This window comes from Psittacula echo (assembly GCF_963264785.1).
Source record: "Psittacula echo genome assembly, chromosome: 9".
NCBI lineage: Eukaryota > Metazoa > Chordata > Aves > Psittaciformes > Psittacidae > Psittacula > Psittacula echo.
The window spans coordinates 12,396,319-12,423,676 of record NC_137745.1 but is presented as its reverse complement, the minus strand read 5'-3'; the positions used below and the strand labels follow the sequence as shown (position 1 = coordinate 12,423,676).

Below are 27,358 nucleotides of genomic sequence, written 5' to 3'. Positions count from 1 at the left end.
CCTCAGTTCTTAGAGAGAAGAAGCTGTTACCTGTGCACCAGTGAGGCACAGTAAGCACCACATACAGAACACCTGAGGTTTGGCACTAGAGAAGAGACTAAGCCACAGGTGTACCTCAGATACTCTGCTGACCATCCAGATGTTTTCTGAGGCACAAGTCTAGCAGTAGTGCTGCTTTTCAGACAGCTGCATTGGAAGCCCGTGCTAAGTGTTCATACAGTACTGTGTAAGAGGAACTGTGGTTACACAGCAGAGGGAAGGTGACTGGCTAGTGAGTTCTTTAGCTGCAAGAAGCAAGTCAGCAAGGCCCCACGGTGTCTGTTGTGCACTGGTATCAAGGTGTGTCCCACAAATAACACAGGTCATTTCAGCCTTCCTGCACCCAAGTGTAGCTCCCCTGTCTCCCTTCCAGCTCTCAGTTGTGCATCTGGTGCAGTGACATCTGGGCTCCCTCAGGAATCTCAGCTGGGATTGCACAGCTCATAGAATCCCAGACTGATTTGTGTTGGGAGAGATCTTTAAAGCTCATCCAGTTCAAATCCCCTGTCATGGGCAGGGACACCTTCCACTAGAGCAAGTTGCTGCAAGCCCCATCCAGCCTGGCCTTGAACACTGCCAGGGATGGGGCAGCCACAGCTGCTTTGGGCACCTTGTGCCAGTGCCTCAGCACCCTCACAGTGAAGAACTTCTGCTTTATATCTATGTAATCTAAACCTCCCCCTGCCAGTTTAAAGCTATTCCCTCTTGTGCTGTCACTGCATGCCCTTGTAGAAAGTCCCTTTGCAGCTTTCTTGTTGGCCCCTTTAAGTACTAAACTGATTGCCTTTACGGTTTCCGATTAAAGCTATCTGCCGGAAAGCTAACCCATCATGGATCTCTGCATCCATCCCCTCTCCCAGAGCTCACAAACACGCAGCGTTTTAGGGAGACGCGGCGGGTGCTACCCTGAGAGCCTCTGGCAAGGTCCGGACCCTCCGGGGAGAGGAAACCCGGCCTCGTCCCCGCTGTCCCCCGCCGCCCCGAGCCGTGGGGAGCTGCCGGCGGACGGGCGCTGAGCCGCCTGCAGCCCTCACGCTCACCGGGAGGCGCCGCTAGAGGCCACAGGGGTCCTGCGCTGGCTCCTCCCCCCACCGCCTCCCGCCGCGCCTGCGGCTTCCCAGGCTGCTCTCCGGGTAAACAACGATGGCCGCCGAGGAAGGAGGCGGCGAGCCCCATAACAACATGGGGAACCACCTACAGCTGGTGTCCGGTAATGACCATGGCCAGTGGGGGGAGCCGGCGGGGTTCCGGGCCGAGCCGTGGGAGGAAGTGCCGGGCGTGAGGCGCTGGGCCGGGGCTGGGCGGGCAGGGAGGGGCCGGGCCGGGCCGCGATGTATGCGTGGGATCAAGAGGAAGGGGCGGTGGGGAGAGCCTTAGGAGCGGGCGGGAGGGCATGTGGGGGCCTGGGAGAGGGTGCAGGAGGGCGGAGCGGGGCCGAGGAGGGCGCGGGGCTGAGGAGGCCGAGCTCCGGGCCTACGGGTGAGTGATGAGCGGTGTAGCCGGCTCCCAGAGCCAAAGACTTCCCACGGGCACTGGTGAGGCACGTTGGTACTTGCAATGCACCGAGTCGTGATCCTGCGGTGGGAGGAGGGAGGCTCGGTCAGGGGCAGACGGGGTGAAGCGCGCTGTGGAGTTTCCAGGGCAGCGGGCACACGCAGACGCTCTTCTCTGGGCATGACCCCTGTAAAATCAAACAACGTCTGAGGAAAACGTTAAACGTCAGTTGTTTTAGGAAGTGCCCGCTCAATTTAAATGCCCTCTAGTGCCGTTAATAAGCAGGGAAGGAAGAGGTGCTGTGCAAAGGGCTTGAGAGCAGTGTTGGGTTCCACACACTGTCCAGGCTCCTGAAGTATTTATGCTGGAGTTTGCAGAACGGCGTAATTCCTCATACGGAATCCTATTGCATAATAACATGCGGTTTTAGTCGGGCTGCAAAAAATACTGTTTCAGCATAACTGACAGGAGAATGTAGCAGCAAGGCCTGCCAGTAACCGGTGTAGTTTCCTATAGCAGGAATTCTGTCAGTATTTTATGCCTGTATATTTAAAATAATATGAAAGTATTTCCCGAATATTTTAGGAAATAAAGCCTTAATATTTCCTGCCCTGTTTCTGCCGAGGCTTGGGGGGGGGTGGAGGGGGAGGAAGCTATTTGTGTTGGTTTTTTTGAATGGGGTTCATAATTCCTCATTTCTGCACAGAGGTGTCGAGAACAGGTTTTATAGTGCACCAGCATAAGCATCTGGGAACACCTTACCTGCCACAGAAGTGAGCCTTGTCATGCAGGGTGCCTTCAGCTCTTGCCTTTCCCTTGTTTCCCTTGTGAACTGGAGGTGTTGCTAACCTTGAAAAGAAGAAAATCACCATTAATAAAAGTATAAGCATGTAAACAGTGCAGTTTCTGTTGTCTTCTGTCTGCTGCTCTGTGGGGTGGTGGAGGAGCAGAGTGAAGATGGTGTTTTTTGACGTTTGCGTGGTGCTGCTGCAGTAAAATGAGTCATCGTTCCTCTCTGCCACCACACAGCAGCTAGTGTGTGGTTTTGGCAAGAACGAGCAAAAGTTTGCAGAGCACAGTTCGTAATCAACTGCTGCTAATTCCTTCTGTGTTCGTGAAAAGGAGGGACAGGGCCTCTTTCTAGAAGGCTGTTAAAACTGCTAATGATTGATGCGACTTGATGAGAGTACATGCAAACCAGAACATAGTTTTTAGTCAAGTCAGCTTCTCTTCACCACCCTGCACTGCTGCTCCAGAACCAAACAGAAACTTGCTGATTTCCCTCCATCAAACTAAGCAAACTGCTGTCCGTTTTGTATGTCTTAAGCATTTGTCACTCATTTATGGTTATGAAACTGCATGTAAGGGAGGAGAGATACCATATAGAAGTGGACTGTTTTTCACAGTAATTAGGAAGATGATGTCTTACTGGTTTAAGTTATATAATTAGGTAAAACACCAAAGAGGGTCTGTAACCTCCTTTCTTGTCATGCTGAATCATTTCTTCTTGAGATAAATACAATATAGGATGGATCTGTGACATCTGTGCCGTGCCTCCTGCAGAAGGTTCTGTAAACTGGGCATTAGTAAAAAACAAAGTGAGCTGAAGCAGAAAGAAGACCATTGGCTAAACATTTTGTACAGAGTACGTTTAAGAAATGTGTCTGAATGCTGAAGTGGGAAGGAAGAGGTTCTCCAAAACCAGCTTATAATGTCTTCTTCATTGTTCGCTTGTCCTCCCACATGCACAAATAGTAAGATCTCGTTGAAGAAGGTTAGTGGTAGTACCCCCATTTCTGAAGGAAGGCTCCTTCCTTCTGCAGCAGCTTCCTTTTGTAAAATTTGCCTACAGTACTTTTCAGTTAAGATAATCACTCCACCTTTTAAATTTTCCACTCTGGATTATGTTTTAAGATACTGATTTCAAAGGCAGGTAACTAGATAGACTGCTGTAAAGGTATTTTTCTACCTATCTTGTAATGCAATAGCTTTGAGGATCTAAATTATGTTTTTCAGCACCACTGAGATTATCCATTACCAAGCAGCTATTGGTGTTAGAATCTTGCAGATTGGTTTGCAAAGATTCTGATAACACTGATTATAGATATAGCATGAGGTCTAAATACTGTTTGTGGAAATAGAATCAAATAGTGCAGTTAGAAATGTGTGATCACTGCATTTGTTTTGGGTGAGTATTTGCGTGCATACGTTGTATGGTAATGCACAGAACTGGCAGTGAAACCAGCATTTTTTAGAGATAATTATATTTTTTATTGACTATGAATTTTCATTTCTTTTAAAATATCTATAAAGATACATACAGATAGGTGCACTATTTATGTTTCCAAAATAAAGAATACTGAGAATTTTAACTGTTCTCTTGCCTGAAGGTAATTTTAGGCTTGACACCTGGAAGTGAGGAATGTAGTAAATTTTAAGTATTACTTTGTTTCTGAAATCTCTTGCAGTCATTTGCTTCCCTAGTAGTTGCCTTTGCTGAGTTTGTGCCTGTGCTGAGCTTTGTATGTGTGTGTGTGTGTTTGGTATACACACAGGAGAGGCTGACAGCAGTCAGTTAGCCTAAAATACCAGCAGGAGTCCTTGCGTGAAAACAGAGGTTCAGGTTGCTTTTAACTTGCTTGCTCTATATGATGCATTTATGGTGTTCAGGTTTGTACTACTCCAAACACTGTATTGTATCCTACAGTAAATTAAGTTATCTGGCATCCTGGTGTATAGACAGAAGACTTTTAGAATTGAGATGAGGAAATGCTACTGCAGTGAAAATCTGACCTGACAGATTTTTAGTGTTTTCTTCCAAGAAAAATTGGTATTCTGCCTTTCAAAAATAGCCTTTCTTTAGCCTTCCAAGAACATTATTCTTCAGCCTTTCAAGTTTACAAATACAAAAGCTGTTTCCCTGTGAAACGCTGTAGCCTGGGAATATCTGATGCATTTCTTTGATTCTGTTTTTTCTCAGTATCAGTCCTTGCTGATTGATTTCTGAACAGTATCCTGTATGTCCTTAATTAGCAGAGAGTGAGGAAGAGGATGACAATGAAATGGAAGTTGAAGATCAAGATAGTAAAGAAGCTGAGAAGCGAAACGTCATTAATTTTGATACCAGTTTGCCAACATCACATGTGGTATGTATTTTATATATTGTCCATTAAATACATCTTGAGGTTTTGATTGGTTTTGTGTAATTCTATTGTAATATCCTCAAGAAAAGACCTAGTTTTATTTTATCCTTGTAAATCACCAAAACTTCTTATACTACTTTTGTTTCCTTCCTTACTGTTTTCAGTATTTAGGTTCTGATATGGAAGAGTTTCATGGCAGGACAGTGCATGATGATGACAGCTGTCAGGTGATTCCAGTGCTGCCCCATGTGATGGTGATGTTGATTCCTGGACAGACGCTACCTCTTCAGCTTTTTCACCCTCAAGAGGTTAGCATGGTGCGGAATTTAATTCAGAAAGACAGAACATTTGCTGTTCTTGCTTACAGGTAAAATACACGAGTGGCTTTACTGATGTTATGTAGCGTGTATTTTTAGCACAGTTTCTTTGGATACTAAATGAAAAGCAGATGGTTGCATCAGTTCCATGGTGAATAATAGAAGCTGTGTTTTGAAATTGACAAAACTTGTCTTCCAGTTTGTAATGAAAACAATTTTCCAGTTTTCATGTTATCCTGGGTAGCTGCTTGACAGTCTCGTGTTTGTGTAGAGAAACAGTAAGAGTTTATTTGCTTTCCTTGTTCAGTTTCAGTAACTCCTTGAATGCGCTGCTCCATCTTGCTTATTGAATAAGTCTTGATCTGAAATGTAAAAATCAGATTCTTGTTTTGAGAACTGCATTGTTGTAAAGGTGTATTTACTTGTTTTGTTTGTAATTTAACAAGTCCAGACAGGAGTTTCATGACAGACTTGAGAGATATGGGTTGGTAGAAAAATTGAAAAGATAAAGGCTAATCTGTGCCAAAAGAAGTTGGGAATATTTCTCCCTCTCCCCCCTGCAATTTACTATAGTTTAATTATGTAGGAGGTGGGAACAGTTATTTTTAAAGTCAATCCAAAGAATTTTGGTACTTTCAGTATCTGTATTTGAAGTGCAGATACATTGGCAATCCCTGTGTTCCCAGAATTTCACCTCTAGACTCTAAAATAAAACCAAGCCAAATGGTTACACACACCCCTCCCCAATAAAATATGAGAAGTTGCTTTTAAAATTAAAAACTAATGATTGTGGTTAGTTGAAGTTATTTCACCAAATTTACTTTTTTGATAAGACTAATTGTGTACAGTCAGTGCAGGTAAACTAACTGAAATCTAAGTGAACAGTGCTGTTTGGAAGGTAGGTAACCTTCTCAATTCTGTTACTTCTAGTAATGTGCCTGAAAGAGAAGCTCATTTTGGAACCACAGCAGAAATATATGCCTACAGAGAAGAGCAGGAATATGGAATTGAGACAGTCAAAGTGAAAGCAATAGGAAGACAGAGGTTCAAGGTGCTTGAAATAAGAACCCAATCGGATGGGTAAGTAAATTACATATTTAATTCTACATACGGCAAATCTTGTTTCACCAAAACATTTACATTTTACTGTGGGTGCATCTGTGCTTCCAGTAACGCAGTTGACTAATTGCTGTAGGTATTACATGAATGCTTAACCAGTAGCTTCCCTGGTTATTAAGGGCTTCTGACATTTCCTGTTCCAAGGCTCATGTTTTAGTTGTTGATAATTTTGCTGTAAAATCCTCCAAAGCATATTTAGCTGTAATTTGATTTGGTGCATGTGAGAATATACCTGTCAGAATGACTTTATTTCTGAAAATTAAGTCAGGAAAAAGATGTTGATTGGCCAGCGTTATAAGTTCTAAAGGTTTATTCCAAAATCTCTCACATCCCTTTTCCAAACCAGATGTGAAATGAGAGGATACACTATCAAGTGTGTGCTTTCTGCTGTTTTGTGGAAAGTGTCCCTGATAGCAACCAGATTCTGTTCCTTTGAAAAATTGTAACTTTCATTTTCTGAAAGGAGACCTTTCTAGAGGTGGTCTGCATTTAACTTGTTCCACTTCTGAACTTTATATGTAATTGCAGTTTTGAAAGGCTGCAGGCAAGGGTCTGACACAACAGTTAATAACATGCTTGTCTATTTTTGTACTTTGAGTGATCTTTAACTCCAGAGGCTTGACAGCATGCAGAAGGATTCAGCTGTATGATTTAGACATGGAGAGGACATTAGCTGCGCCCACAGGGGTGGTGGTTTTCATGAGAAGTTTCCCATGAAAGGGGAAGACAAAAGTCTGGTAATAATAGTGGAGAAGCAAGTTGCTTCTCTTAATTTTTTCCTTTGTAAAACATAAAAGCACACTGAGATGTGCAGATAAGTATTTGATTATGAAAATAGGTTCGTGATTTTTGCTGACTACGATCAGCCCATCGCTTTCAGTTTCTCAAATACTAAATCTTGTTTATTTTAACTGTTGTCACAGTTTAGTACATCCTTAACTTCAGCAAGTCTTACCTCTTCCTTTCTGAGCATTCACTGAATCTTCACTGCTAGAAATATGCCGCTTCTACTGTTACTGGTTGACAGTTTTCATGTACTTGTCAAACACGCTCAAATCAGCTCTGGTAGAGTTCTCTTCTGTATTGTAGTTCTGTTGTTTTCCATATTCCAGTATGATACCTGTGATATTTAAAGCTCATCTTCTAGCCAGTTTTTATCATGTTACGTAATTTATACCTTTGTCCATTTATGATGTGACTAAGATCTTTAGCATTTAGTGATGAGTATGTTGAGTCTTCTATAATTTTCATGTTCTTCTTGACATTATCCTTTGCACCATGAATTGTGTCATGAGCTTCTGCCAGTGTCACTGTCCAGAGATGTATCCTTTGGACACTGGTCCTGTGAGCACATGACATTTCTTAGCACAGTTGCTAGAGGTTTTGTCATCTTTTCTGCAGGGCCTCTAACACATTACTCCAAATCTGTAAATCTGCAGCTCATCATCTCACTTCTGCTATTGCTTGGTATAGAGGCATTGCTTAGTGGCATAGTGCTTTTATGGCAGGGGGGTTGGAACTAGATGATCTTAAGGTCCTTTCCAAGCCTAACCATTCTATGATTCTATAGGAACAGCCTAAACTCAGTGTTTTTGTATGCTTCTATGACCTGAAGCTGTAGAAATGAAGAATAGCTACTTGCTATTTCTCACTATCTAACAATTTGCCTACAAATAACATCCTCCAAATTTTACATCTTAGAAAAAACATTTCTTGAACACAAGATGGCAGTACTTGGACGGCTACAGTTAAGAGCTTAATTATTGAGAATTCAGTATCCAGAACCAGCTAAGATGTACAGTGATTTTGTTGCGTTGTTAAAGGATTTTATTATGATGATTTTATATCCACTGACTAGCAGAGTTCACTTTTACACAGCATGTTCACAAGGTTCATTCATAAATACGAATTTTTAAGTGAACGAAATAAAGGGGATGAGATTAATTTTAGGCTGAGAGCTCAGTTGTTCAGCCTGAAGAAAAGAAGGCTCCAGGAAGACCTTAGAGCAGCTCCCAGTGCCTAAAGGGGCTGACAAGACAGCTTGGAGAAGGACTTTATTAAAAATCCTTTCTGATAAAGAGAGGAAAATACTGAACTTCTTAGCAAGGAGAAAATTTCTATAGTTCTTGGTGTTCCTAATTACTGAGTGCTTATGGTAAAACATCATTTTAAAGTCTACAGTAAGTTAACAGAGTTCACTGTAGTCCCTGTAAGTAAAACAGGATATTGGTAATAATGTGCATCTCAGCATTTCAGGATTTCTGATGCGTAATACTGTTAAAATGTAAAGTCCTTCCTGCTAGACAGTATTTTTAGGAGCCACATAACTGTTGCTGAACTTTTTGTGGAATAGGTGACCTGGTTGATGCTAGGATATTAAAAGATGATCAGAGTCTATATCCTATTTCTGCTGATTTTGAACCCTAGCTAAGCACATAAGCTTTTGTGGTTTGAAGATAGCAAACTGCATTTCAGCTAAACTTCCTTTCTGAGGATTTGATATGTAGTTGCTGACTGTTAGTTTATACCAAAAGTAACTTGAGGAGACAAAACTCTAAATACACAATGCTGAGATGGTACAATATTCTGCTGGGTTGCCACTGCCAATCTGTCTTTAATCTGTCCACCACAATCACGACAAGCATCTAGTGCTCTAAAATAAAGATAGCCCGTTGTATCTCACGGAAAAGGTGGCTAACTGTGAGAGGGAATGAAAAAATCCAGCCAAGAAACTTCTGCTGAAAAAGTTAAAGCAGTGATCTTTGTAGAGTTCTGTCTGCCAGCGTAGAAAATACGTGGACATCAGCTAATTCTGGTTTTTAAAGGAAAAGTAAAAATAGAGATTGCTTCTGTCTTCAATTTACATAGACCAAAGTCCAGTCAGCGCAGTGGCTTTAATGATTTAGCCAAGGGTGTGAGATCATCTGTGTTCTGGAAGAGTATGCGATGGTTTGCTACAGATGTGCTAAATGTTTCCTAAGGTAACTTGGTTTACATTAGCATGACTTTAAAAATCTGATTAAATGAATTGCTGCTTAAATTCTATGGTACTACATAATGATTGATCTATTACACAAGCTTATGGTTTTATAAGCAGTAAAATCCATTTTTTTTCAACTCTTGTATAAGTGTGTATATTGTGTTTCTTTTCTTTTATCAGAATCCAGCAGGCTAAAGTACAAATACTTCCTGAGCGAGTGCTGCCTTCAACAATGGCAGCAGTACAGCTGCAGTCTCTCAGCCGATGCCATGTATTTCCTTCTTCGAAACCTACAGCATGGCAGGACCGAGCTATACAGCAATGGTGGCAGAAATACCAAAAGGTTAGAATCTGGTTGTGGGGATCTTGGTTTTGCTGTTTTGATGGTGTTTTGACAAGCAGTATGAAAGTCCATCTGTTCATCTTTAGAGGAGGCTGCACAACTGTGATGCTAGATGCCAACCTCCTGCTTTTGTTGTGTATTGTATGATTGTTTATCAGCTATCAATAGTGGGGAAATACGTGTTTTGTATTTTGAGCTCTCTCTGGTTTTAATTACAGTACCATTAGATTAATATTATCACATAATCGTGTAATACTAACCACAGTTTATTTTTTATTATGTAACCAAACACCTCAAAGTTCTGGTTGGTAAAGCTTGTAAATAATGAAGTGTTGGTGAAAAACCAGTAAGTTTATAGGATTTAATTTTTAGGCAGGTTAAAGAAGCATCTTAACTTCTACAGACTTTGCTTGGACAATGAAAGTACTGGTAATCGCTGTTGACAGTGCCAGTGCTCATGCTTTGTGCTTGTCATCATAATGGTTTGGATATGAAAGTAAGAAGGCTTTCGTAACTTCTTCTGTTAACTGTTTGATTTGGGTAGAGTAGGTGTTTAAAATAGCGGAAGTGATTTAGAGGTGACTCCTGAATTTCAGTGATGGAACAAAAGACCCATGATGCCTTAGTTTGGAAACAGAATTCCATTTGCTAATTTTGCTTTAAAACCTCCATCAGTCAAAGGTTTGACTTTTGTACCTGCAGTTACATGTCTGTAGAAAACTTGGGTCTGTGTTACAATGACAGACTCAAGGGGTTTTTAGCCCTGTCAGATATTCCCATCCAGGTGGTTGTTAGCTAACAACTAGGCTGTACTTTCTAGTTTTGAGCATACTTTATGTTGCACTTTTATCTTGTAAATTATCATATAACATACATCTAAAGTTCTTTTGTGCTTAGTCATTACCTTTGTCAGATCACAATACTTCCATACAATCCGTTTATCCTGGCCAACTGCACATGTATTTCTGAATCTGGTTTTTGATTTATTAGTAATTTTTTTTAACACATTTACCTTCTGGAATAGTTAATATGTAATCCTTCTTATCCCCCTTCCCCCTTTTTTTTCTTAACTGAATTTATAAACTTCCTTAAATCTTGTTGTGGGACTAAATGTGATAAGATAGGAAAGGGTCTTAGAAATCTGATTTTTTTCATGAACTCTCCATATGCTGACATAGTAGTTATTAGTGGAAGACGGTGCTTTTACACACAGAGTGGGTGAATTAGCAGTTCCATAGTCTTATTTGTTTTATTTCCTGGAGCTTTTGCACTTCTTTAGAGAGCTTCCAGAATTTTATTTACTTGACTCTGATTAAACCAAAAAAAAAGTAGAGGAGAAGTACTCATTATCAAGATGTTGGTATTGTCATTAGGGAATTGCCTTCTACTTCCCTGTTTTGCTTCACTGGCACAAATTTTGCCTTGCTTGTTTACACTGTTTCTGTATCGCTGCAGCTGTGGCAGTACTTGGAATCAGGAGGGAATTCACACTAAGATCGTAGGGCAGGATTTTCAAGAGTCCTAAGTGGCTGGTGGCAGGCCTAAGCTACAAACTTGTGCATTGCTCAGGAGAATAATAAGGTGTGATTTGTGCTAGAGACAGCTGTGCTGTTTAAAAGGTGCTAAAAGATGCCTTTATACAAGTGAATGTGCACTTTTACCACTATACAGCCTTTTCCTTTAGGAGTCTGAAATAAAAACGTACGGTCAAAAGGATAATTTTGCTGGAATAAATTATGTTTCCCCATAATAAGCACCGTGCTAGAGTAGCATCCTAGCATAGTTATACCAGCAAAAGCCTTTCAAGTGTAAACCTAGCTCATTCTCAGGCACAGTGCAGGCTTTTCAAAGACCAGCTATCGTTAGTAGTGGACAGATCCGCACAATAAGGATAATGGGCCAGGAGTTGGCACTGGGGTCAGTAGGAGAGGATGTGGTGAAACAGGCGCTTTTCTAAGTGCTAAAATTGTGGCTTATGAATTTATTTATATAGCTTTTTATTACTCAGTGCACGGTTTCCGTCAGTGGTATATAAAAGGAAAGATACCTTGAAGTCTTGTGTGTCAGTAGAGATCTTTGGACTACCTCCAGAAATGAATATAGAATCCTATAGTAACTCTCCTCATTGTCAGATGAAGTTAAGGTTTGGAGTTGGGTTTTTAATTCAGTGGATTTGAACTCCCTCCCCCCGCCTCCCCTCCAAAAAAAAGAAAAAACAAACCAACCAAACCATTGGTAACAAAGAACTAGTGATTCTCAGAGCTCTTGAACAAGTTCATTTATGAGCCAACAGCCCAGAAACACTGTGCTTGGGGAGGGGGGGAGTAATCCCTTTCCAAGACTGGTGCTATCAGATGATACCTGAGATGCAGTACTCCTAACATAAGATCATGTTTTATGGGCTGAGATTCAGATCCAGAGTCTTGTTGAACTCTTGTCCTGTCAGTAGAACTGACTGTTCACAATATGTTAGGCTGTACCTCTGTTTACTAATATAATGAGAAACATCAGAAAGTGGAGATTGCATTTTTAGAACGGTTTCTGCTCCGTACAAGAGCTGACCCTGTGTCAGCTGTTACAGAAAATATATTTGCTAACTGAAACAGTAACTTGAATTTCAGTGTTCCAGAATTCTTTCTTCAAAGTACAGTTTATTTGCAGTGGATTTAAGTATTGCCTGATTTTTCTCATTTCTAAAATAAAGGTAGTTGTCCTCAAAGGCAAAATGAAGTTTTAATTTGTAAATATTTAGAGTACAGTTTGAGATCCTTTTTTTGGAAGGCACTGTGGTTATGTAGTGTACATGGTTTTAGATTTTTATTAACCTAAACCTATAAATTTAAGTGTATAAAGTCACTGTAGAGAATTAAGTAAGCAAATTACCTTACACTGCCGCAAATCTGGTAGTTAAGGAATGCAGTAATTATCTAGGGTTTCTTGTCTACAGGATAAGCACAAGCTGAAGACTTATTAGAAGTGATATTGGTGGCCACGTGTATTTTGTTCCTCCAGATCTGCTCTGTAGTCTTGTATAGATGTTTTTGTACACAATTCAAGTGAACGTTTTAGTCACGTTCCCAGGGAAGTATGGTGCAGGAGCATGGGCCACTTCTATTTTTATTTTAAAACAAAGCCATTCAATAAGGAATAGTTATGGGATCTTCAGGGGATATTTTTCACTCCTGTTACTTTTATTTTCCTCCTCCACGTTCGTTTCTTACTGAGTGCTCCATTTGGGTCTGAATTTTTCTTCATAGGATGTTGTTAAATAGGTATTGTACAATATTTGCTCATTCTCTTGGATAATTATAATAAAATTGTTTAATAGGTTTCCAGTAGGCTGGTTATAAGCATTGATGTTCAGTAAGCGTTTCTGAAAATGTGATTTCCATTAAAAATAGAGAGCAGAGAGTGGAGAGCAGTATGAGATTAAACATCAAGACTGCCCAAGTTTTCTTAGCCGGTAATTCTTCTGCTGTGAGAAAGCATCCTCCAGAGCTCCTAACTTGTGTGGTGGTATTTTTAGTTATGTTTTAACTGATTAGATTTCCATTTAAAAATACCATCATATGTCATTTACATTTATATATGTCAGCTTAAAATACCCGATACGTTTGTTGACGTCATCTGCCTGGACTTGTGCAAAGCATCCGACACTGTCCCACACGACATCCTTGTCTCTAAATTGGAGAGACGTCAATTTGATGGGTGGACCGCTCCTTGGATAAAGAGCTGGCTGGATGGCCGCACACAAAGAGTTGTGGTCAATGGCTCAATGTCTGGCTGGAGACCGGTAATGAGTGGTGTCCCTCAGGGATGGGTGTTGGGACCGGTCTTGTTCAACATCTTTGTCGGTGACATGGACAGTGGGATTGAGTGCACCCTCAGCAAGTTTGCCGATGACACCAAACTGTGTGGTTCGGTTGATATGCTGGATGGAAGGGATGCCATCCAGAGGGACCTCGACACGCTTGTGAGGTGGGCTGATGCCAACCTGATGAAGTTTAACCATGCCAAGTGCAAGGTCCTACACCTGGATAGGAGCAATCCCAGGCACGGCTACAGATTGGGCAGAGGAGAGATTCAGAGCAGCCCTGCAGAGAAGGACTTGGGGTGTTGGTTGATGAGAAACTTAACGTGAGCCAGCAGTGTGCGCTCGCAGCCCAGAAAGCCAACTGTATCCTGGGCTGCATCAAGAGGAGAGTGACCAGCAGGTCGAAGGAGGTGATCCTGCCCCTCTACACTGCTCTTGTGAGACCTCACTTGGAGTATTGTGTGCAGTTCTGGTGTCCTCAACATAAAAAGGACCTGGAACTGTTGGAACAAGTTCAGAGGAGGGCCACGAGGATGATCAGGGGAGTGGAGCACCTCCCGTATGAAGACAGGTTGAGAAAGTTGGGGCTGTTCAGCCTGGAGAAGAGAAGGCTGCATGGAGATCTCATAGCAGCCTTTCAGTATCTGAAGGGGGCCTATAAGGATGCTGGGGAGGGACTATTGGTCAGGGACTGTAGTGACAGGACAAGGGGTAACGGGTTCAAACTTAAACAGGGGAAGTTTAGATTGGATATAAGGAGGAAGTTCTTTACTGTAAAGATGGTGAGGCAGTGGACTGAGTTGCCCAGGGAAGTTGTGAATGCTCCATCCTTGGCAGTGTTCAAGACCAGGTTGGACAGAGCCTTGGGTGACATGGTTTAGTGTGAGGTGTCCCTGGCCATGGCAGGGGAGTTGGAACTGGATGATCTTAAGGGCCTTTCCAACCCTGACTATTCTGTGATTCTATGATATGGCCTATTAATCTCCTTATTTCATTTTATTTACTTATGCATTTGACTGATTTGATATAAATAGTTTAGTCGCCCCCACGTGGTGGTTTGCTGTGGTTGCTAAAGTAGCAACGGTGGAGACTAAGGAACAGGTGCACTATCTAATAGTACTTGAATTTTCTGAACTGTCTAAATTTTAGATAGATGCTCTTTTGAAGGGCATAATTTCTTATTGCTAGACATTAGGAATACTTGTAATGCTGAGACAGATTTTCTGGGGAAATCTATATATTGTCATTCTTGCACAGAAGCCTTAGCTGTCAATGCATTTGAAATGTGGTTTGGAAGCTTCACATTGAAGTACTGGTCTTGATGGTGCTAATTTATAGTATCTTTAATTAATCAGGTGTCTCTCCTCTGGTTTGTTATTTGAGCAAGAACTGTCCCTAACATCTGCTAATCTGAAAGTATAAATATTTGTGGTTTCGGTTTTAGAGGAAGTTCCGCTGTGCAAGTTTGACATCTTGGCCTCCCTGGCTCTACTCTCTATATGATGCTGTAAGTTCACCCTATGTATTACCAAATAATCTACTATTAGTTTTGTATGTTTTAATATGTTATTATTGGATAATATAAAAGCTTTAATTTTGTTGGGTTATAAGTTACATTTTAAAGAAATTTACAGCTTTCAGTTTGCTGTGAAAGGATCAGGAGCAGCTACTCTTGTGTATTGTTCCCTTGTGCTAGAGCATGTGTCTCGGGTGGATGATAGAGGTTCAGGTTCCTGCCGTGTTGTCTCAGAGTCAGTCCTCTGTCCCACATGTTCCAAGTGAGTGTTCTAACCACCAGGGTGCTGGATAGTCTTAGGTCTGTCTTTCCTGTTGAAGTTGCTTTACTTCTTAAAAAGTACACACTTCTTTATATACACACATATATAAGTATATTAGTACATGAGGTACTTGGTGTAAGAGAGGCAGAAGTAGGGAGGAGGCTAGCCCCTCATCTTGTTTATACAGTCTAGAATTTGAGTGGTTGTCTCTTATCTTAGATGAGACTTACAGCTGTCATGGGCCATTGGTTCGTTTTGTCCTGTTTCCCATCTTAGTTTGCTCTTAGTTTAAAACATGTAGATACAAAATGAGTGTGTAATTATTGTAAGTGTTAACAGCTAATGTCCACTTAGGGAAAATAGCTTACTCTACATTTTGCTTCCTTTTTTTTTTTTTTTCCTAAGAAAACAGAAATATCTATGTATTTAAATTAGGCTTTTCTTCTAACAAAAGGAAACCTTGATGGAAAGAGTCAAGAGGCAGCTACATGAATGGGATGAAAATCTTAAAGATGAATCTCTTCCAACAAACCCAATAGGTATGATGTTGTTGAGCTGATGAACTCAAATCTGGGGTTTGGGTGTTTTCTTAACTTCCTAAGAAAACAAGGCTTAGATAATTACCTTCTGTTGTTAGTCCACCCCTCACTTCCACTTTCAAGTGAATTTTGATAGTTGACTTTGACAGAAGGATGATAGAGATTTTAAGGACATGAGCATCCTCTGGCTGTGCCACAACATGTTCAGTATAAGAAGTATAACTCTTATTGTGCTCCATGGTGGGAGGAATGTGGTATGTTTCATAAGGGAAGCCAAAAGCATACCAGCTTTTTTGAATTATTATTACGTAAGTCTAAGTGTTAGTATGTAAAATCTCTTTGTTCTTACTTCTTACTACCTCTTACATAACATGGGGGAAAGTAGCACCAGTAACCTAATCACAAAAAAGTTGGGTTCTGATTGCGTGCTGGCGTTGGAGTTATGCCACAGTGAGCAGGTCTTTTCCCTCTGCCGGTCTCTAGGATCTAGTAAGATGGAAACTTCAGTTGAAGTCTTCCTAAGGGGAAAAGCATTCTCTCCTGTGTAGGCGCTCAAATGCCTAATGAAAGGCAGCCTTCAGTTAAAGTCAGATAAGAACTGAATGCAAGAAGTGCAAGCATAAAGAAAACCATTGGTGATTGGAAAGCTCAGTAATTCACTGCTGAAGTGGAAGTCTGTATCAGTGTTCTGTGGGGTTTGTTCTGGTTTTAGTATACATTACCTTACCAGCATTGTTCAGTCTCCATCAGTGGTGGTCTGGATTAAACAAATATCTTAGAAGAGGATTTATGTGTACATCATCCAGCCTTAGGGCAAAAGGATGTACTGAGATGACCTCTAAAAGTCTATTATAAACATAAGTTTTAGCACTCTCTCTGTAACCGAGCAGAAGTAGTAGGATTTATTGATTTATTTCTCTCTCTAATTCTAACAGGCCTGCTATTTTCTCATTTCTAGATTTTTCTTACAGAGTTGCTGCTTGCCTGCCAATTGATGATGCGTTGCGTATACAATTGCTTAAAATAGGTAGTGCTGTTCAGCGACTCCGGTGTGAATTAGATATTATGAACAAAGTGAGTATTTTTTCTTTACTTGTCATTAAGTTGTTCTCACAAAAAAAAAAAAAATAGGAGTGACTGTTATAATGTATAACAAAAATGCATGAAATTTCTAAATGATAGTTCTAAATAGTGAATTTTGGGTGTTCTTTTATTTCTTTCATCCCCTTTAAAAGTTTGTTCTAGAAAGAAAATGTTCTCTCTCAATACTAGACTTCATGTTTGGCAGCAAGCAAGAAGCATATAGTAATATTTGCTTTTGTTACAAACCTTATTTCAACACCTCACAGCACTTTCTTAGCCAAGAGATGGTGCTAAAAGTCCAGCGTTTCTCATAACCATCTTACGAACATCATAACCTTGTATTGTTCATAACCTTATGAAGATCATAACAGCACAATACACTGTGATCAAGTAGCATTGTGCCATGAAAACTTGTGGATTTTGTAACAAAAGATAAATCTTTGTAGTATTGAGCTACTGAATATATGTAAATCTAAGTATTGGACTGAATGGATTTTTGCAGGACATTTATCATCTTGTTAGGCAATACCTTTTTAAGATGTTTGAAAACTTATCTTCCCTTCCCTTCTCAATAATAATACCTACTATAAGTAATACTATATATTATAACTGATAATGCAACTAAGTATCAGTCAACCTCATGTTGACTCCAACTGTTCTGGGGACAGCATGTACAGCAGTCTCCCACAGCAGTTCAGGTGGTTGTTCTCTTTCCAAAGAGAAAACACTGAGGAGGGCCATTGGTGTAAAAACTAGTTCTAACTCTGAAGTTGTTTGTGTGTTTAGTAGTGGTAACTGGAATATTTGCTATTCGGTTCTTGAAAGGAGAGACAAATTAGTATTTTGTTAATGCATTCACCTTGCAAAGAATAGCTATATACATCCTCATGGTATACGTCGTGATCCTCACCTTGCTGGTTGTAAGCTTGCTGGGGATAAAAGTAGTGTCTTAAAAAAACAGTGTAAGACTGTTGTGTTTGTCTACTTGATATGAGCAGTGGAAACTTTGCCTCTTTGCCTGTTTCTGGGGCAGAGAGAACCAGAATAATATTTTAGTTCTGTTCATCTTCCCAGAGTTCATGCACCAAAATTCTAAAAGGGAATATACAGAGAAAAGGAAACAGAAAACATCTCTTCCAAATTCTGAGACAAAAATGGACAGGATTTTGCATGAGGCTCTGTGATCAGATTAAGTTTCATTGTATTTCTTGAGTCAGAAACTCTGAAAATATTGTGATATTCAGGTACTGCTAAGAGCTTGTATTATACCTTTAATAGCTTCTCCTTTTATTAAAGACAGTTAACTGCTTATTTTTAAAGGAATGTACATCACATAAAGGTGTAATACTTCTTCGAATTCCACTTGACAGTGCTAATTGTAATAATTAGATAGGATTGGAAACAAAGGGATGAGATGAAGTAGCTGACTAAATTGGATACTGAGGGATATATGAGCATTAGATTATAACCTGTGAGTAAGGGTAATTTAAAAAAGTGAGTGATAGTAAGTGTTAAAGGTCCCTGGTAGGACAGAAAGGCCAAGTGAGCTTTAAGAAGAGAACTGGCGCATGATAAATCCCATCTGTATAGTACAGCAATTTTCCCCATCTGTCTCCAAGATGAGTAGACTCTGTTGAAAGTGCGGGGCAGAACCAAGGTCACCTGCAAAAAAGCAGCTGGAGGAAGCTGAAATGCAGCAACGAGCCCAGAGCGTCTGTATAGAGGAGAGAGAAGAGACTGACGTAAGCCAGTGTAGTATCACATGAGAGGATTGCAGGAGTTGGAACTCAGGGATACTCAAAAGCACAAGCTGCGATTTGTGGCTTTAAAAGGATATACGCTCACACAGGGACTTATCCAAGCGAAGATCCTGGTTCCAAAATACAGTGGTTCATTTCTGGGGTAATTTCACATGCATTACCAGTAAAAAGAGGTAGGAGTAATACACCTCCTGAAAATGAATGGTTATGTTTTCTTGAATTCATTTAAGTGCTTATTTTCAGGGCAATGTCAGTGATGAATTGTTTTGTTCTACTATCTAGATATTGTAGAAGATAGATTAATCAGTTATAATCTTTAAGAGAAAGATCAATGTGTCTCATATGTTTCATGAGGAAATTAAAACCATTGATCTACAGTACTCTCAAATTTTAGTATGACCTAGTGATTGCGTTTGTACTTATCTACCTTTTCTGGGTGGTATTTTAGAAGAGCAAAGGGTTTTTTTCTGAATTAGCTTTTTGAGACCTTAGAAGGTTGACTCATTTATTGTGTTTGTGTAGTCAGATCCTCTTATGTGTGTGGATTTTTTGAGGGACAGGGGAGTATACAAAAACTGGTTTGTTTTTAGATAACAATGTTTACCATAATTAAGGAAAATGCATAGAAAAAAGGTAGCCTTTGATAGAAAATGTAAGTGACTGCTGTCCAGATAAAGAAAAGAATTGATACAAAGTCTTTTCTGAGGAATGGGAGAGACATTTTCGTTATTTGCTGCTGTGCTGCCAAGCCTCTGCAAATGAATGAAATTACCCTCTTTGTTTTTCTTTTCAAGTGTACATCTCTCTGTTGTAAGCAATGCCAAGATACAGAAATAACTACCAAGAATGAAATATTCAGGTGAGTGTATTGCTCTTAAATCTTTGGAAGGATTTTGATCAGAAACATTGACACAGGGAAACAGATTAGGTTATGTCTTATAACTGCTGTGTTTTCCATGGCTGTAATAAACTGTCAGTAAATATTTATAGGGCATTTTCTTTATAAAACAAAGCAGGTTACTTTGGTGTTTTTTAATAAAAAGGTTGTAAATCTGAGCACCACTATGTATATTGTAACAGAAGTTAGTGTGGAAGGAAGGCCATGTTATGCCACTTACTCCAGCACTTCGCCACTCTAGAATTATGCACTCTGTGCCGAGTTTTGAAATACAAATATTTTACACAGGTTTTTTTTGTCCTCTTATTTCTGAATAAAGTTCGTGACATCCCAAATTTTATTTCTCAGCACTTCATCCTAACTTTTGTGTGTCAACAGGCCTCAACAGATTAAAATGCACTGATCGGGTGGTACAGATAGATAGGCTCCCAGGATGTTGTCATCTAAGGAAATGGCCTATTTATGTCATTAAACACTGTGATACAATTCTTTATTTTAAGAATATAGGGTTTAATCCTAGTAGCTCCTCTAGGCAGTATGTACCCATAATATATTTGACCTATGCAATATCTTTCATGTTCAACAGTGGTAAGACTGTTTTCCAAATAATTGCTGCTTCTGGCAATCCTGATACTGTTTTAATCTTGAGTAACTAATGTCTGTCTATCATCTGTGGTAATGGAGGTTAAAAGATGTCTTGATTTACAAAGCAAGACTCCCCACAGTTTTATCAGTGTGGTAAGAAGTTGATGTGGTAATTAAAAGCCATCTCATATCTTCTAATCAAATAATGGATTCCAGAAACCACGATTCCTGCTATGTCAGTAGCATGTATTTTAACAGAAGAACGTTCAGAATGAGTGAACATTTGTGCTTACTTTCAAAGTTAGATTTAAAAGTAGCAACATAGATGTTAGTTGGTTTTATTGGAAGTTGCAGTTCAAAAGCAGCAAGAAGAATAATTTGAGTCTATCATGTACTTTTTTATACCAAGCAGTAGGTTTGTGAGGGAAACATTAATAATGGCCTTAAATAAGGTAGTTTCCATAGCATCACCCAAGTGACTTGTCCCCTTTAACGTACAGTGGGGTGAGGTTCATCTAAGCACAAGAAAGTCTTAATCCTTACTCTCAGTAATACCCTTTTAAATATCTTTCTGAAGTAGGGACTTAAAAAGTAGAGAATTTAGGTAAACAGGAAAAAAAACCTTTAGGTAACAGGAATAATTTATTGTCAGTGAGGAATATATGACTGGACACTGAAATTTGTGCAATATTAAGAAAATTTGACCAGTTGTATTTTACATTAGTATCTATTTTCTTTCAATTTTTAATAATATAATAAAAGGTACTTCTGTTCCTACAGCCTAAAGTGGTTCTTTTGCTGTGGAAGATAGTTTTGAGCATGGTTGGCACTTCTTCCTCTGTTTCCATTTGACAGCCTTTGGTTTTTGTTTCTTCCTTGACTTCTGACAAAATTAATTGTCTGTTGTAGTTTATCCTTATGTGGACCCATGGCAGCATACGTTAATCCTCATGGGTACATCCATGAAACCCTCACTGTATATAAAGCCTGCAACTTGAATCTCAGCGGACGACCATCGACAGAGCACAGCTGGTTTCCTGGGTAATAACAAAGAAATTTTATAAGTAAATGACAGAAATTTGGTTGTAAATGTATTCCTGTGATGGTGGAATAGTAAATACATAGATTTTGAAACATAGATCATCATTTCACTCATATGAAATACAGGAAAGTAAATTTAGACTTCTTCAAAATACAGAATAAACTGGAAAATTCAGACAGAATGTTTTCAGACGTTTTTTTTAATCTTTTAAAAATAGGGAGGTCTTAAGATGCTGATTGTTCCGGAGTTTCTTTGTGTATAGTTTTGTGTAAGCAACAACCTAAATCACTGTTGTTTTCACGCAGCTTTCTTTGATCATAAGGTAAATAAAGCACAAATTGAAAACAGAATATATAAATGCAATTATTCTACTGAAACACTTTTTTTAGATCTAGAAACTGAATAAATGTTACATGAGTTTAATTTACTGACATTTGTATTAATCTGATTACCTTTGATATTTATTTAATTAGCCTGGCTGCCTGAAACAGTAGCAGAATTAACTGTCAAGATGTAAAAGATTGCCTAATAATGACAGGTCTTGCATCAAAATGTCACCCCTCTCTTGTAGCTTAAATTTAATCTGTGGCTAGATGAGCGTTCTTGATGTGCTCATTCAAAAGTTGGAATATTTAACTCTTAAAAATATATGAAATGTCCAACTCTGAACTTCAGTTTCACAAAAAATACTGTTTAAATATATTTTCACCAAATCATTTTTCTGTGTGGTCATTTCTGTGTCAGAGTGTCAAAAATAATTCTGTTCCTTTGGCTATCGTGTCCTCTTGTAAAGCAGCAGAGAAGAATATATTGCTGTTATCTGTAGCTAGTCCAAGGTTCTTGACTGATGCTTGTACACAGTTACTCTTCCGTTTTCTTGTGTTGATCATGGTTTGTATGTCATTTTTTTTGTGGATTAGAATCATAGAATAGTTAGGGTTGGAAAGGACTTTAAGATCATCTAGTTCCAAGCCCCCTGCCATTGAGTAATGACTTGGAGAGTGTATGGCATACCTGTCACAAGACATACACTCTTTAAGGCTCCCTGAAGAAAACCTGTGGCTTATAATATCTGGAGTTATTTTTTCTCATCCTGATGTGTTTTCTCAGCTCTTTTCTTCCTTGAGTCCCAGAGTTTCTTTGAAAACCCAGCTTGACACTAGTGTTACCTTCTTACCTGATGGGTGAACTGTGTTCCAGGGTTTTTGAAATGTCTTTTCCTTACGTGCTAGCATCAACCTTTTGTTTTGTTTTTGGTAGGTATGCCTGGACTATAGCCCAGTGCAGGATCTGTGGGAGCCATATGGGCTGGAAGTTCACAGCTACCAAAAAGGATATGTCACCTCAGAAATTCTGGGGATTGACACGGTCTGCTCTCCTGCCTCGGATTCCAGAAGCAGATGAAGACTCGGGCCACGATAGATCACCATTACTCTGCCTGTAATCCAGTAGTCTGCTTTGGAGATGAACAGGCAGTAGTCTGTCTCTTAAATGCGTCTGCTCAGTTCTGCTTCTGATGCTTACTTAAACTTAAAACAACCCAAGAACACACACCCACACACAGGAGACCAACCAACCAAGCAGGCTCACTATATTTGGGTTTGGTGTGCATCCACGTTACTGTTGTTCCAGACACAGTGAGAACTGAAGGTTGAATCTTAAAAATGTCAGATGAGAAGAGGAGGTGGCATGGGACATCAAGAAATGTATCTGATCTGTCTGGACAGAACTGAGTGTGAACTTTATCCTTCCTTGTGGCACTTCAGAAAATGTTTACTGCTATCAATTTGCAGTTAATGAAGGTGGGAGGGAACAAAAATGCACATAGAGTATAATTTATGCAATATATGTATGAAGGTAGACACCAGTTACTTGCTACAGAGTGTTTTCCATGATATACTTTAAAGTGTTTTTGCTGAGAATCCCTGTTTCTAACTATGTGGAGTACTTCAAACTTTATGCTCGTGCTGTTTCTCAGATATTTGCTGAATAACTATTGAAGAGAGTACAGGACTGAAGTATCTCTTCTGGCTGATACAGCATGGGAACATCAGTGGCAGCGCTGAAATGGGCAAAAGCAAGAGTTTCTGCTGCCTGCAGTGCGGGATGCCCTTTGGAAGGAAGCAGTGTGAAGTATTTGGTCATTACAGGTTGTCTGATCTATTTAGTCTATTTGACTTTAGAAGTCTTTAAAATTTTATACAGAATATACAGGTCAGTCCCAGAGTATAAACTACGTTGTCATTTACTGTTCAGTGTGCTCACATTTACTTTTCAAAATGATCTCTCTGAAGAATAGCTTCCCAGCAAATGTGTCCAAGGTTCTGTGCAGTGCTTGCTGAAATACATGACAAGGAGAAGGCAATATTTAATTTTTCATTTTACGCTTCCATATCATAAAGTAAAATTTAACATTATCACCCTTACCTGACACAGAGCAAATGTTTTTAAATAAAACAGAAGTTAAAGGCAGTTTTGGGAGAGGGTGTGTGTTTTGTGTTGGGTTTTTTTGGGTTGGTGTTTTTTTGGTCTGAAGTGCTGTCTGTGCTACAGAAATCAGGTGCCAAAATGGGGCAGCTTTTGCCATTGATTTACTGGGGATATTTTTCCCCTCACAGTGCACTTTGGTGATGGAAACTGGAGATCTCTTCAGTATGTTTGTGTACATAACACACTTGGTTTTCTTTTGAAGCTTTATCATTCACTCTGTTTCTTCACACTAAATCTTGGAGAACTTGTTAAGTATGACAAGGAGCTACTTAAGATGTAAGACTGCAGCCAACAGTTGCTCACTCTCAGTCGTGCCCCTGCACCACACGTATGTAGTAGCATGGACAGATTACTTCAGGGAAAGGCCAGGTCAGAGCTCTGCAGAGCAAGGAGCGGATTTCAGTGGCAGTGGGTACCTGCTGCAGCGCAGCTGAAAAGCTGAGGGATGCTGAGAGGCTGTTGGGGTTGTTTATCATGCTAGGTATGTAGAGACTAATGATTGTGTAACTCAGGTGTAGTTCTTTGAAGCCTTCTACCTCTGTGCTTCTGTGATAACTTTTATTCTCTTCATAGACGTCTTTAGTGCCGTATTTAATTGTGTGTGCAGTGCTCTGACTTGCCAGTGAACTGTGAACAGCAATACTTCTGTGAATATAATTCTGAGCAAATAGGGGGTAAATGGTGGTTCATTTTTGTCAAGAAAACATTCTGTGGGTTGATTATGTCTCTGTAACAAGCTTTCAAAAGCTGAAATGATAAGCACTAGTGTGAGACTGTGAAACCTCTGTACTTGGATAACCACTGAAATCATACTTAGCTTTCCCCTCATGCCCTGCACATGTACATGCATTTACGTGCAACATGCATGTGTGTGCCCACAGACACACAGCTGCAGACTTGGCTTATTTTTTCCCTCGTCTGTTGTTCCCATTACCCTCAGTAGGCCTTGGTGGTGGCAAAAGGTTCGAGGGTGTTTAAAGTCCCTTCTGCTGCCATTTGGTGCAAGTGTTCACCAAGGGTATGGTGCGAAGTGTTTCAGAATGATTTTCAGAGCTATCCCTGAACTTCACAAGGTCTTTGGGTTTTTGGTTGAATCTTTTGGATTGCCTCAACTACAAATAGCATTATGTTGGCAATGTTTGAATACAAAATAGGCGTATTTTTGGTATTGTGTGTATATAGACAAATGTAAACTAATATAATAAAGTGAGATAAGTCAGGAGTAAATTTAGCACTAATTTAATTTTACTGATGATGCTGTTCCATCTGCCTAACCTTCTATGTAGTGTTTGCCATTTCAAAGTCCGTGACACTTCCCAGGTTGAAAACAAGTGTGATGCAGGTTGCTGCGAAGCTGATGAGTCCTGATGAGTTCACCGTAGTGAAGCTGGCTGTTAGGGTGCCACATGTGTAGGGATGCTCAAAGGTGACTGGCAGGATGTGGAGTCATGGATGGTTCTGTACAGTGGTTATTAGTTTCTGCACTTTTTTTTCTCCTTTTTGGAGAGAAAACCACTAGATTGAGATTGTGGAAAATTGTTACTGACAGATATGATCTGGTCATCATATGCTTTTGAGAGCTAAATACAAAGGAACTGACATTTTATAAGTTACTGTATTTACTGCATTCATTGGTTGGCCTGTAGCTTCATGCATTAATCCAATTGACTCGCTGGCTGCTGCCAGAAGGGATAATTTTTCTCTCCCACTATAACCTTCGTCTTTCTGCCAGGAGCTCTATGAGGATTCCATGAGGAATTAGGCAGTTGCAGGGTTCTTGTCCTGGCTGTGCAGCCATGTCCACGTTGGGTCTGACAGAGGGAGGAGGGATATGTATAGAACCGCTCATTTTCAAGCCATCGTCGCAGTAGCAGAAAGATGTCATAGAATCAGCCTGTAATATTGCAAGTTTTCCTATCTTTTAGGTTAGTTTTGGTGAATAGGTAGAACCATGTAGGACACTTGCACACTGGGTCTAGAACATGTTCAAATACTCTGTTTTTTGATAATGCTATTTTTGTATGTGCTGCAGTTCATCTTGTTCCTGTCATCGTTTTGTCACCTTTGTTTAATTGCTCTGTAAACGCTGCGGAAGGGGTAGCACGTTCTCCACTTCAACTCTTCCTCTGTCTGCCTTTTGAGACAACTTTTCAGACGAATATTGTTGCTTGCAAACATTTGCAAAGAATAAAATCCAATTTGTTTCAGAACTGATGGCTTTTTGCTGATTGTTGGGATGGGAAGAAAAGAAAAGGCTTGGGTTTACTTTGTGTTTTAAACGGATTAGCTTCAAAAAGTAATGTGTAAGCTGGAAGAATTCCAGCTTCAAAGAATGTGCTCAATGTAAGAGATGACATGGAGGGAGCATAGGTTGTCATTCCAGTGAATAATCAAAATGAGACATCACATCCTTCATCTCAAGCTCTTTTCTCCATCTCACCTGTGTGCTTACTTGCTGTAATCCACCTGAGTAATTCTTAGCTTCAGTCCCACACTGTTTCCTTCTGTCTCATGATTCAACGATTCGCTTATTCAACGATTTGATGATTTGACTGTTCTATAGGATTTATCGAAGCTTACAAGAAAGATCACCCACCTGAAAGCCCTGGTAGCACACTGGGTATATGAAAACTTTGTGCCTGTTACTGATTCCACAAATTATAAATGCTCTGAAATGGAAGTGTGATCTTACACAGCTGCTGTGACCTGAGTGCTCTCCTCGAAAGGGCAAATTGAACTTTCAGAGTACTTGGAGGACAAACTTCATTGGAGCATTGTGGCCCCTGTCTCCATATGGGCACAGTTTGAAGCTGATGCTCTGCATGCGATTTTTTTCCCCACTCACCAGCAGCCCCAGTTCGGTGTGATGAGGAACAGAAGGGTGGTGTTGCCATCAAAAACTACTTAAGCCCTAATCCCTTGAGAAGTCCCTTGCAGTTAATGAGCCATTTATGTCTGTACCATATAAGGAAGTAAAATAAGGATCAAATCCTGCTTTTATGTTCAGGCAGATGGGTGAGCATTTTAATTTTTTTACATTTATTTTGTTATATTTTTTATTTTATTTATAATTTTTTACTTTATTTATAGAAATATAATTTACATATAAAATATTAAAATGTATTTATTAAATGTATAAATATACATGTACATTCACATTCTGTTCTGATTTCACATGCTGAGGATGGTGGGGGGGCTCTTCATTCTCTTCTCCTTGTTCACTTTTTACTCTTTTTTTTCTTTGTCTTTTTCTTCTTTCTCTTTGCTTTCTGTTTTCTCTTTCTTCCTCTTTCATTCTCTCTTTCTTTTTCTTTCTCTTTTTCTTTCTTTCCTTTCTCTTCCTATTTCTCTTTTCCTCCTCTCTTTCTCTTTTCTTCTCTTTTCCTCCTCTTTCTCTTTTTCTCTTATTCTTTATATCTTTCTCTAATTCTTTTTCTTCTCTCTTTTTCTTTTTCTCTTTCCCTCCCTTTCTCTTATTTCTCTCTCTTTTCTCTCTTCTCCCCTCTTCGCCTTTCCTTTTCTCTCTTCCTCTTTTTCTTTCTTCTCTTTTTCTCTCTCTTCTTTCTCTCTTTCCCTTTCTTTTTCTTCTTCTTTCTTGCTTTCGCTTTCTCTTCCATATTTCTTTTCTTCTTTCTCTTTTTCTCCTCCTCACCTCTCTCTTCTCCTCTCTTCTGTCTTCTCCTCTTTCCTCTCTTCCTCTTCTCTCTCTCTTTGCTTTCTCATCTTTCTCTTCTACTAGTTAAATTTCTATTCACATGCCGGGGGGGGGCCTTCGCACTGTGGAAAGCCACCTTATTCTACTCTATTCTATTCTAGTCATTGTAAAAATTATCAGGACTCACACAGACCATATTATTCTATTCTATTCATTCTGAAAGGTAAGACGCACACTGTTCACATGTCCTTGTTCTATTCTATTCCATTCATTTTGAAA

General features: G+C 39.8%; 1 protein-coding gene across 5 annotated transcripts; it reads left to right on the top strand.

Moving 5' to 3' along the window:
* Positions 1-1,131: 1,131 nt before the first annotated feature.
* On the top strand, positions 1,132-27,221 carry CRBN (cereblon). 5 transcript variants are annotated; one of them, XM_080625804.1, is made up of 11 exons: positions 1,132-1,249; positions 4,567-4,679; positions 4,841-5,043; positions 5,924-6,073; positions 9,273-9,435; positions 14,694-14,756; positions 15,482-15,566; positions 16,525-16,640; positions 19,204-19,268; positions 20,802-20,933; positions 22,195-27,221. In XM_080625804.1, the coding sequence occupies exons 1-11, from the start codon at positions 1,183-1,185 to the stop codon at positions 22,376-22,378; spliced, it is 1,341 nt and encodes a 446-aa protein (XP_080481930.1). In that variant the 5' UTR covers positions 1,132-1,182; the 3' UTR covers positions 22,379-27,221. The 5 variants fall into 5 exon arrangements, with proteins under 5 accessions (XP_080481930.1, XP_080481931.1, XP_080481928.1 ...); XM_080625805.1 differs by having other exon boundaries at positions 1,149-1,249; positions 4,570-4,679; XM_080625802.1 differs by lacking the exon at positions 1,132-1,249 and adding an exon at positions 1,354-1,518.
* Positions 27,222-27,358: the final 137 nt, after the last annotated feature.

Coding starts and splice junctions, on each gene's coding strand:
- CRBN (XM_080625802.1), top strand. CDS start 1,371: ATGTATGCGTGGGATCAAGAGGAAGGGGCGGTGGGGAGAGCCTTAGGA. Junction 6,074..9,272: donor ATAAGAACCCAATCGGATGG/GTAAGTAAATTA, acceptor TTCTTTTATCAG/AATCCAGCAGGCTAAAGTAC. Junction 19,269..20,801: donor ACCAAGAATGAAATATTCAG/GTGAGTGTATTG, acceptor TGTCTGTTGTAG/TTTATCCTTATGTGGACCCA.